We start from the raw sequence: 11,999 nt of genomic DNA, 5'->3' as shown, positions 1-11,999 counted from the left end.
GACATGGAGTCTTTGCTTGGTTGAGCTACATTGCTCAGGGGTTGGATTTTTCACACCCTGCCCTGAGGGAGGTAGCTGGGTGGACCTAACTTTTGAGTGTAGACCCGGCCTGATTCTATTTCACCCCCCTTCTTCCTGAGCAGCAGCTAGCCTCTCTGCTGAAGCATAGGTCAGAGTCCCCTCTCTTCTGCACTTTAGAAGGGGTTACATGGAGTTCAACTTCAGGGCGATTGTATGTGTGTAAACCCCTGACAAGCAGGTGTCCGTACAGCCCAGTAGCCAGGTGGCAGGATAGGGACAGTGCAGGGAACCTGGAATTCACCCAGCAACAAAGCGTAACTGTAGGGAATGTAATTCACTCCCCTTCCCAGCTCCCTCTCTGGGTCCTACACAACCCCCTGGGGCAGCCTGGCCCAGCACTGGGGCGGCGGGGGGGGGGGGGGTGTCTTGCACAGAAGCCTGTCAGTGGGGGTGGAGAGGAGGAGCCCGCAGGATCCCTGGGAGGGGGAGAAGGGGGATTTCTATGGGGACCGGGGATTGCCCCCAAATCCGAAGGGGGCGCGGGGGTGGCGGGGTCCTGGCCCCCAAGGGAGCCTGTCTCAGGGCCCTGGTCGGTGGGGGGGATTCGCTAGAGGGCAGAGAGGAGGGATTGGGGGATTTCTATGGGGACCGGGGATTGTCCCCAAATCCGAAGGGGGCGCGGGGGTGGCGGGGTCCTGGCCCCCAAGGGAGCCTGTCTCAGGGCCCTGGTCGGTGGGGGGGATTCGCTAGAGGGCAGAGAGGAGGGATTTCGGACGGGCCCCCCCGGCTGAGCGGGGTGTGGGGCGGGGGGGTCCGTAGCTGCTGCCCCCACAGGGCCCTGGGTCGCGCTGGGAGGGGGCGGGCTGCGCTCGCTCTGCCTCTGTTTATCTTCCTGGGTCAGATCCTCCATTGTGCGCCGGGAGCCCGGGCTGAGCCGCTGCCGCTCCCCGGCGGGGCCCGTGCGGGGCGAGCCCGGCACTAACCCCCCGCCCCAGCCCCGAGCCGGAGCCTGCAGGTGAGGGGGGGGGGTCCGGGGGAAGGGCCGGGGCCGGGCGGGAAAGTGACTCTGCACAAGCGGCCCCAGATCTCGCCGCCCCGGGCAGCTGCTCCCTGGCTGGGAAGCGCCCGGCGGAGGGACCGGAGCTGCGGCCCCAGCAGCGAGTCGTCGCCCGGGCTCTGCCCAGGATCTGCCCCCGGGGGGTTCAGGCGGGGGGGGGGGAGCAGCTGGGGAGGCATGGGCGGGCCCAGGGGGGGTCCCTGGGGCTGGGTTGTCGGGGAGGGGAGGGGTGAGTAATGCAGGGCCTTGGTAGCGGCCTGGGCTACTCACCTGAGTATGTTCAGAAGACGCTTATTGGGATCCGGGGTGGAAATTCCCCCATTTCTGGAACTGGAAACAACCCCCCTGGGCAGGGCTGGGAAAACTGACTGGACTCCCAGCGCTGGAGTCTGACCCCACCAGGCAGAGGCTGCTGTGGAATACAAAGGGGGCACCCAGGGGAGAGGCCCGGTCCCCTCACTCCCAGCTGCCGGGAATGGGGAGGGGGCCGGGATTCCTGACCCTGGACCCCGCTGAGGGGCTCCATCTCCTGGCTAGTGGGTGTGTGATATACGGGAAGGCCCCTGCCCCCCTCCACCGGCTGGGAGGGACCAGGAGCTCCCACCTTCTCCCCACCCTGAAGCCTCCTGGCTGCTCCGAACAAGGTGGGGGTGGGATTCTGCTTCCCTGTCTCCACCAGACCTTTCATTTGATCGGCCCTCCTCCCCTGGGACTAGTGGGATTGTGGCAGCAGGTGCTGAGTGGGGGACTCTTGTTTCAGATGCCGGTGACCTTCGAGGAGGTGGCTGTGTATTTCACCCAGGGGCAGGGGGCTCTGCTGGACCCCGCTCAGAGAGCCCTCTACAGGGACGTCATGCAGGAGAACTACGAGGCGGTGACCTTGCTGGGTAAGGGATTCCTGTGCCCTCGGTTATTGGAAACCTGGCGGGGGGGAGTTGGGGGAAGGGGGCGGCTGTGATGTTGTCAGTTGGGTTTCTCACGTTCTACACGTACCACAGCTGGGAGGTGGGATTCCCAGCTCAGGTAGATGTACATGCAACAGTTTTCCAAAAACAATGCCTAAAAATAGCAGCACAGATAGTGGCTAGCGCTAGCCACCTGACTACATGCCCAGGGGCAGGGCAGGATTGTAGTCAGGGGGGTAGTCCGAGCCACAGCCCATGCTGCTATGGCCATACTGCTATTTTTAGATGCTACTGCTTGTCCATCTACCAAGCTGGAAATTACACCTCCCAGCACTGTGCAGACAGACCCTGCGATTTCAGGGGAATGACCACATAGTCCCCACAACTCATTTAAGACACACTTTGATCTCCACTCCCCCAGCCATGGGACTGAGGAGTCAGAAACACAAGGGAGATGTTAAATCATCTCCATCCCTGTATCCATTGAGGTGGCAGAAGCATTGTATTGTCCTGTCTGTATTCATTCATGTCTCTTCCCTTCCCTTCCTGGGACTAGCTCCATCCATGGGGCAGATGTCACCCACTCACGCTGACTGAGATCTGGGATGAGCTCCCCGCCCCCAGACTTTACTTCCCCCGAGGTCTTTCGAAGGGTTCTGGAGGCAGAATGAAATTTCTCCATTGTTGGTCCCCGGTGCTGTGTTGTCTAGATTATTTCTTCCAAATAGAGGCTCTATTTAAAAAAAAAAAATTATTTTGAAAACTGTTTGTGGCTTCACGCTGTGGTGCCGTTGTTCTACCTGGTGTAATACATTGTGAAATTAGAGTGAGAGAGAGGGTTTAAAAGAAAGAGGAGCCTCCATGCTTGGAGGATGAGCAGGAATATCCCAGTTCTAGTGGATCATGGAGCACCAGGGACACACTTCAGAGAAGGAAAAATTAGAGAGGGGTTAGTAAGTGTTTCCTTTCTCGTCTCCACAGCGGTTGTGTTGTTTTTCCTCTCTTTGCTGTTCCCCTTTCATTCCTTTCTCCCCAGCATGGGGGATGACTCCTGTCCGGATTCTCTCTCTGTATTCCAGAGGGTGCTGGGATGGTGAATGAGGAGGAGAATCCACAGCGGGAAGGTGTTGAGGATGTGGATCTGCAGGGAACGGTATTGGGAAGATCCGAAGGGGATTTTTATGAGAATCGTAAACCAGGAAAAGCCTGGGGAAATCAGCGCAGGTCAGAGATGTTGCTGGGATATGACCCAGGGAAGAAAACATGTGAACCCATAAATGATGGCGGAGATTGCAAGGACCTCAAGGAAACCACAGCCCAGCAGAGTATGCCCACCGAAGAGAGAAAAAACACATGTACCGAGTGTGGGAAAAGCTTCAGTCGAAGTTCACATCTTATTTCCCATCAGAGGATCCACACGGGAGAGAAACCCTACAAGTGTCTAGTCTGTGAGAAAGGTTTCAATCAGAGCTCAAACCTTATTTCCCATCAGAGGATCCACACGGGAGAGAAACCCTATAAGTGCCTTAATTGTGGGAAAGGTTTCAATCAAAGTTGCCATCTTATTAGGCATGAGAGAACCCACACAGGTGAGAAACCCTATAAATGCCTGGAGTGTGGGAAAACCTTCATTCAGAGTTCAGATCTTATTTCACATCAGAGAACCCACACGGGAGAAAGACCCTTTAAATGCCTGGACTGTGGGGAAAGTTTTGATTGGAACATGCAGCTTGTTAGACATCAGATGCACCACACGGGAGAGAAACCCTACAAATGTTTGGATTGTGGGAAGGGGTTTAGTGACAGTTCAGCCCTTATTACTCACCAGCGACTGCACACAGGAGAGAGACCCTATAAATGCCTTGATTGTGGCAGAAGATTCAATCGGAGCTCACACCTGACTCGACACAAGAGAACCCATTCTGGAGACAAACCCTATAAATGCCTGGAGTGTGGGAAAAGTTTCAGTCAGAGCTCATACCTTATTTCACATCAGCGAACACATACAGGAGAGAAACCCTATGAATGCCTCGAGTGTGGGAAAAGATTCAGTTGGAGCTCAGATCTGATTTCACATCGAAGAACTCACACAGGAGAGAGACCCTATAAGTGCCTGGACTGTGGGAAAAATTTTAGTGACAACTCAGCCCTTATTAAACATCAGAGAATCCATACAGGAGAGAGACCCTATAAATGCCTCGACTGTGGGAAAACTTTCAATCAGAGCTCCACCCATATTCGACATCAGAGAATCCACACAGGAGAAAAACCTTGAATGTGGGAGAAGCTTCAGTTGGGGTCAGCGTGTATGGGGCATTTGCAAATCTATACAGGGAAAAGACCTCTTAAATATCTTGTCCATGGAAAATGTTTCAAGTGGAACTGACACTGGAGACGCCACACACAAGAGAAATTTTATCAATTCCAGCACTAGGAATGGCCATAGTTTATTAAAAAAAATCCAATTCCCCTGCACACGTCTTTGACGTCTTTCACACTAAGTCAGACTCATGAGGGCTGGAGATGAGTGTCTCACACCTGGAGGGGGATTTGTATAAATCCCAAACACAGCCTGATACTTCTGAGCTTCGTTCCCTGGTTCCATCTATGGGTAAAGCTGCTTCTGGGCTGTTTCCTACCCAGCTCAGATTGCAGAAGGGAATTTGGGTTTTCTCCTTACATTAGGATGATGATAAAACTTTTGTAAATAACATGATCATATAAGAAAGCTCCAACGGAGGCAGGTTTAGGGGAAACCAGGAGTAAATCTGTTCTCCTGAGTTTGAGAGTCAGAAGAGACATGCTCTGGGACATCACTTTCCATAAACCTAACTGTATTGTACAACCCGGTCTGTATTGTGGGTGGTTCCCTCTTTGCTGAAGGCCTTTTGGTCACATGGAATCGTAGAATGTAAGGCCAGAAGGGATCACAGGCCACCAACCCCACCCAGCATCCACACACTAAGCCCTACAATGGAAATGAAATACTTCCCATCTTTGGATGTTAATTTAGTTTGATGTAATGAACAGCCAATTTACCGGGGACTTCACAAGACAAATGACCCTTTGCCAGAAGAGGCCTTAAAATTTTATTTGGCCTTTTCCCCCACCCAATGCCATGAGATATCTGTGGTGTTTGAACAATTATAATTCTAAATAACCACAATAAACAAACACCAATGGGCGAGTGTGAGAGTTGCAGTCTGAGAGGCAGAGACTGAAATGGGGACGGAGGTTACTGCCTCTGATCCCTGCAATGTGGTGAGATCCCATCAGGAGCAGGGAGAGTGTAGGAAGTGGGAGATGCAGACCTGGAAAACTGCAGGGTTTTCTTTTGAGAGCCAGCCAGCTGAAGCTGAGAACTGTGAACTTGCTGCACTGGGGCCTGAGAGAGACAGGGGCTGTCCTACGAATGTTGGGTGAAGCCGTCCTGGAATTGGAAAGGGCTACATAAAGGATCAGGCTGATTATTATGAACCATGTTCATTACGGTAGGACTTAAGGGCCCACTAAGAAAGGGTCTTCCTTGTGCTAGGCACTGTGCAAACAGAGGAGCAGATCACAGCCAAGAAGGAAGCCAGGGAACTAATCCATAGATCTGTTCAGCCCTGAAGCCAGGCTGACCCCCACCACCAAGGCCAAAGTGAATCAAAGAGCCTGACAGCCTAGCTGTCGCCCCTCACCCAGCTATCACTATCTCTTGCGTGGGGATGGCACAGACTCTCTCTGCCCCACTCACTCTTCACGTGCCAGGGACATCCCCGGGGGTGGGGGGGAGGATAAAACCCTCTGTTGAGATTGGAGCTGCTGCTCCTGCTCATCTCTGGCTCATGTTAATCTGAGCTTCCTGCTCTCAGAGCGTTTGCTTCCCTGGCTGGATCCTGGCCCCTCTCATGGATTCACTGCACTTTTCTACCCATTGTCAAATGTTGCTCTTTTGCTGGTGCCTGGGGGAGTTGAGAGCAGAGGTGCTGGATTGATAACAAGAGCTGTGAACTAGGGTGAGAAGGTTGGATGAGGCTTGACAAGAACCAATAGCTGGAGATTAAAGCCTGACAAATTCTAATTAGTAACAAGGCACCATTTTTTAAACAATCATAGAATATCAGGGTCAGAAGGGACCTCAGGAGGTCATCTAGTCCAACCCACTGCTCAAAGCAGGACCAATCCCCAGACAGATTTTTGCCCTAGATAGCCCCTTCAAGGATTGAACTCACAACCCTGGGTCTAGCAGGCTAATGCTTGAACCCCTAAGCTATCCCTCCCCCTGTCACAATGAGGGTGATCAACCTTTGGGACAAGCTACCAAGGGACGCGGCGGGTTCTCCATTACATCATGTCCTCAGATTGCCTGGCTGCCTTCTCTTGAAGATTTGCTTTAGCCAAACACAGTAAAGGAATAAATGGTTAACATTTCTCTATCTGTATTACACAGGTGTTCAAAGAATCGATGTGCCTAAATGATTAGTGCAGTCCTAGAATATTTGATACTGGTTTGGATTTGCAGTAATATGTACTTCGGTTTTTCCCTTGTAATATATTTGGGGGGGCGGGGAGCTTGGAAGGGTTAGATTTTTATCAGTAAATGTTGGTAAACATCGATTTCACGGCGCGCGCGCGCGCGCACACACTCTCTCTCTCTCTCTCTCTTTCTCCATAGCTGATCACTGAAATTTACAGCCAGGCAAAGAAAGAAACCTGCCACTTGAGAACTTCTTAGAGTTTGATTTAAGGAGATTTACGTGGTATATTTTGACACGTGATGTTGAGAATTTGTGTGTAACGGTTATAAAGCTTTAACGTTTTAAATCTCAACATCTACTGTCATTAAAGGATTATTGTCTGGCCCCACCCATTGTCTGATGCCCCCTATAATTTCCCACAACAGTGACAATTTAAATAAATGAAAGTAAAATGGTGCTTAAAACCCATAATTTTGCGCAACTGGGTACACTGACATTGGTAAAAAATGATTTAAAATAAATGTTATCCAGCAAAATTATTTAAAAAATATCAAATTCCTCCAAACATATCTATTTATATACCCCTCCTCCTCTCTGCTCTAATTTCTTTAACAAATTCCCCCATTCGGCAAACACTTATGCTTCTTATCAATTACTTCATTAGTCATCTGGATGTTCATTTTACTACTGACTTGCGTATATTTCTGGACTGGCTATCTTACTTTCATGGCCCACTTGTCAGTTCTGTTTCCATGAGCACATTTCCACAATATTAATAGCTTTCAAAGCCAGAAGGGACCATTAGCTCATCTAGTCTGAGCTATAACAGAGCCCAAAGAGTGTCACCGAGTTTTACTTCTTTATCGAGTCCAGTCTCTTGTATTTGTCTAAAGTGTCTCTTTCAGAATAATGGCCAGCCGTGATCTGAAGACAGTTTGCTCCACTGATTAAATTTCTCACTGTTGCAAGTTTCTGCCTTATTTCTCAACTGAATCTCTCTGGCTGGAGCTTCCAGACAGTTCTTGTTATTCCTTTCGCAGCTAGATTTAAAATCCCTTCAGGACCCAGTACTTGTATATCACAATCACGTCGCCTCTCAGTCGTCCATTTGATAAAGGGGTCCTCAAACTTCAGTGCACCGTGACCCCCTTCTGACAACATAAATTACTACACAACTCCCGGAGGGGGGACCGAAGCCTGAGCCCACCTGAGCCCCACCACCCTGGGCGCGTGGGTGGAGGAGAGGGGGAGGGAGCCCAAACCCCGCCACCCAGGGCTGAAGCCCTCAGGCTTTGGCTTCAGCCCGGGGTCCCAGCAAGTCTAATGCCAGACCTGGCGACCCCATTAAAACAGTCGAGTCCCACGTGGGGTCCCGCCCACACTTTGAGAACCGCTGAAACAGATTGAACTTTGTCTGTCACCGAAATGCATTTTGTCCAGACTTCAGATCAGGTTTGCCGCTCTTTTCTGTGCCGTTTCCAGTATTTTCAACATCTTTTTTAACGTGCAAACACAAGAACTGTATTTGCTATCTCACTGCCACTTACGTCGATGTAAGTTACGTCACTCCGGGGTGCGGAAAAAAATCACCCCCCACCCCCACCCCCGGAGCACCATAGCTCACATTGACCTAATGCGGTGTCTATACCGGGCTATGGCGGCGGGAGACGCTCTCCCATCGACTCATCACGTCTTTGCCAGAACCGCTATATCGATGCCTCAGCATCGACTGCAGCGGTGCTGATTTAGCACGCAGAATAGACAAGTCCTCAGTACTGGTCTACCCAATGCCATAGCTAGAGGTAAAATTACCTCCCCACTCCTGTGTTGCCGCATCGAAGGATCACATTAGCCCTGTTTGCCCCAGCATCACAGTGGGAGCTCACGTTGAGTTGCTTGTCCATCATGACCCCTAAACCTTTTGCAGACGTAAGTTATACCGAAGTAATTTTGTAGTGTAGACCAGGCCTAACTCTGTTCCACTCCCATTCTTCCTAAACCGCAGCACTAGCTTGTGTAAAATCCTCGCTTCCTACAGCAGGAATGTCATTTTCTCCGGCGCCAGGCAAATTACCGGACATCAACTTTTGTAAAGTACTGGTCTCGTGAAGGCACATCAACAGCAGATGACCCATCGGACACCCTAGAACAAAAGACTCTGTTCATTGCTCTTCCTACCCTCCATCCCCACTTCCTCCATGAGTTGGGGATATGCAGGCGTATTCCTCCTGTCAGGGGGATTGCAAAGAAAAAGGAATACACCCCCCCCACACACACAGACACACACACAACAAGAAGGACTAAGTTATCTCTACGTTGCTGGACTTTGCGAGGGCAAGATTTCTAAGCAAAAGCATGGGATCCCCAGCTATACAGCCTGGGATAGCCCTCAAATACATGTAAAGTTTGATTACAATAGAAACTCTACCTTTCGAAACTAAAGACTGAGAGTCATTTGTGTGTGTACATTTAACTGCTTTAACCTTGTAAATAATTCCCATTTTGTTTCCTTAGTTAATAAATCTGTAGCTAGTTTTACTGGATTGACTACAAGTGTTGTCTTTGGTATAAGAGATATGATGCAACTGGCCTGGGGTAAGTGACCGGTCCTATGGGACTGGGAGTAACCTGAGTATTGTTGTGATCTGGGGTTTAAGAGACCATCTATCACAAAAGGAAGCTCACTTAGAGGCAAGAAAGACGAGAATGTCCAAGGAGGCTGTCTGTGACTCCAGGGTTAGGCTACTGGGGCCTGAAGAGTTTACACTTAATATCTGGCTGGTGAAATCTAAGTATAGAACTCAGCTGGGGGTTGGGCCCTGTCTGTGGGAGTCTACCCCGAGGTTGGCATTCATGCTCTTGAGCCGCTGAAGGACAGCTTGACACTAAGCAAAATCTCCCTTGCTGCAGATTGAACCTTTAGTTCTTGTCCTACCTTCAGGGGCCATGGATAACCGTTGATTCCCATCTGCTAAGGCAGCTCGTAATGTATTGGAGGACGGTGATGAGGTCCCCAACTCAGTCTTCTTTTCTCCAGATCAGACCTGCCCAGTCTTTTTTTAACCCTTTCCTCATAAGCCAGAGTTTCTAAACCTTTCATTTGTGTTGCTCTCCTTTGGCCTCTCTCCAGTTTATCCCCATCTTTCCTAAAGCTGTTTCAGGGCCTGCTGCATTTCTGCCCAGCTTCGATTCCATTCCCCCAAAATTGGAAAAAAAAGAACCCTTTGACAGAGGCAGATTTTAGCAACAAGTCTGTTTCTCCCAAGGGCCACACTCAAATTTCCAGGGCCTGGCTTTCACTTGGGTTCAGTGGCTGTAACCTGTTGCCTTGAACCCCCAGAGGTCTTGTTTATCTTTTCTGGCTAGCAAGTCCCTTTGACCCTCTGTCTTCACCTGCGCCATGTAAACCGTTCAGCAGATGAGTGTCAGACACACTAATAGTGAGAGCTAAACTCTCTGGCGAACATTGTGCTCTGCTTTGCTCCTCCCAAGAGGCAGCGGTTGCCGTACACTAAGTAAGATAAGTGTCAAATGACTATTACCATTGCAGTCAGGCTCAGAAACATGGTTTGACTCCTAGGTCGGCACAAAAAAAGTTGGTAGAATCCCTCTACTTTACGAAAAGTTCTTTCTTTGAGGGACGCGGTATCTCTGGAACCCAGAGCTCAAATGACCCAAAATTTTGTTCACTGACCCAAAGTCCACATTGCAATAGTAAGCCGGCCTTAACGGCCAGCTGGTGCTCCAGTAGAACCATGCGTTAGAATCCTACGCAAAAGGTCCTTCTGGTCCCATGAGCGAGAAAAGGTGGAAAATACTGGAAGTGAATCGTTGGCTGTGCAACAGGTGTGAACCTGAGGGTTTGGGATTTGTTGACTATGGGGCCATGTTTCCATGGGAGAGGAGGGCTGTCTGAATGGGACAGCCTGCATCTCCCAGATAGGGGGGCTCATCTTCTCTGGAGACGAGCAGGAGCAGCTGGCCCATGTTAAATTAGCAATGACGGGGAAGGTGCTAAGAAGGCACGTGCAGTACAAATGCAACTCTGTGTGCCACAAACAAACTGAACCCATGTGGCAAAGGATGTGAAGGGGGGGGGGGGGCGCAGAAAAATCAGTCGCTTTGTACCAAACGCTGGGAATCTCGGTGAGAGGTAGGACTAGCTGGAGGTTCTCCCGGATGAGAAGAAATTTGATAGAACTGGCTTTACTGAAAATTGGTGGGATGATCCTTCTAATCACAACATTAAAATCTCTGCAGGCAAAAGAGGTGTGTGGGGGGGGGAAGGGGTGGTGTTCTGTATGAAAGACACCATTACCTGTTTTAGAGTGATTGATAACTTGGAACTGCAGGATCGTACATGCATATGGTTCAGTGTCGTCTTCTCCTTTGTTTCCTGCCCATCAGCTCAGCAGCAATGATGGGTTTGGATGAAGTCTTCCCACCACCTTCTGTCTTGTATCAGATTATTGGCTTCCATCAGCTTTAAAATCTTTTTATCCTCTGATCTTCACCACGACTAGCCAATGCAGCCTCGGGCATCTTCTATTTCTAGTTGCTTGGTACTCTGGTATGCATCAGGAAGCTCTTTAAGAGCCCTGGGGTGGAAGTTATTCAGGCCTGCTGATGGAAAAAAAGTTTATCCTTAGCAAATGGTGTTGAACAGCCTCCTTAGTTACTAAGCAAAGGGGGGAAGAGGGATAGCTCAGTGGTTTGAGCATTGGCCTACTAAATCCAGGGTTGCAAGTTCAATCCTTCAGGGGGCCACCTAAGGATCTAGGGCAAAATCAGTACTTGGTCCTGTTAGTGAAAGCAGGGGGCTGGACTCAATGACCTTTCAGGGTCCTTTCCAGCTCTATGAGCTAGGTATATCTCCATATATTAAAATCACCACATGTGATTTCTGATCTATCCATGACCAAACCATCATTCACATTTCCATGAATCTTATATAAGAGCATTATTTCTTGCCCATCATTTTCTTATCACATTGTCATTTACTTTCTGCAGTCCTGAAAAGCTCAATATCCCCACCTCATCCAGCTCAGTTCTGCAGTCACTATCTTTCATTCATTGGCTTTCCTCATATTCCAACATTGCACAAGATGCAGGGCCAAAGACATTTTAATAAAAATCAGCATATATGAGAGAACGCTTCTGCCAATACTGCTGTATGGATCAGAACATTGGTACATGGCTCCATGTGCTAACTTATAAAGTCCAGGAGAAGACACTGGTGTGGGTCTATTATAGACCATTCAATCAAATTAGAGAACAAGAGGAGTTACTCCATAAGCACCAGTCTGTAATGTCTGGAAAGAAAAATTGCATTGTTATTGGTGATTTCAATTTGGAAGACATATGCTGGACATTTCATGTAGCCAGGGGTAAAACATCATTGGATTGTCTAAAAATTATCACAGTTTTCTAAAGCAAAAGATGTTGGCCCTCAAATGAGGTGATTATTTTGGTTCTCAGGATGGATAATCACTGGACTGGAAGTGGGTGATTGCCTAGGGATCAGTGATCATGACAGGATTACATTCAATATGC

The 11,999-nt window shown here is 49.5% G+C and overlaps 1 protein-coding gene across 1 annotated transcript; it reads left to right on the top strand.

Annotated features, from left to right (window-relative positions):
• The first annotated feature begins 1,913 nt into the window (after window positions 1-1,913).
• LOC123345743 (zinc finger and SCAN domain-containing protein 2-like) lies at window positions 1,914-8,984 on the top strand. Its single transcript, XM_044982789.1, has 2 exons — window positions 1,914-1,965; window positions 3,063-8,984. Exons 1-2 carry the CDS (start codon window positions 1,932-1,934, stop codon window positions 4,256-4,258), a joined length of 1,230 nt encoding a protein of 409 aa, XP_044838724.1. The 5' UTR covers window positions 1,914-1,931; the 3' UTR covers window positions 4,259-8,984.
• The last annotated feature ends 3,015 nt before the right edge of the window (window positions 8,985-11,999 follow it).

Source organism: Mauremys mutica, chromosome 12, assembly GCF_020497125.1.
Source record: "Mauremys mutica isolate MM-2020 ecotype Southern chromosome 12, ASM2049712v1, whole genome shotgun sequence".
NCBI classification, from domain to species: domain Eukaryota; kingdom Metazoa; phylum Chordata; order Testudines; family Geoemydidae; genus Mauremys; species Mauremys mutica.
The sequence above is the reverse complement of the archived record's forward strand: the minus strand, read 5'-3'. Positions and strand labels throughout refer to the sequence as shown.

What these genes read in the sequence shown, in the direction of transcription:
- LOC123345743 (XM_044982789.1), top strand. Translation starts at nt 1,932, where the DNA reads ATGCAGGAGAACTACGAGGCGGTGACCTTGCTGG. An exon ending in CGAGGCGGTGACCTTGCTGG is followed by an intron (nt 1,966 to 3,062) that starts GTAAGGGATTCC and finishes TCTGTATTCCAG; the next exon opens with AGGGTGCTGGGATGGTGAAT.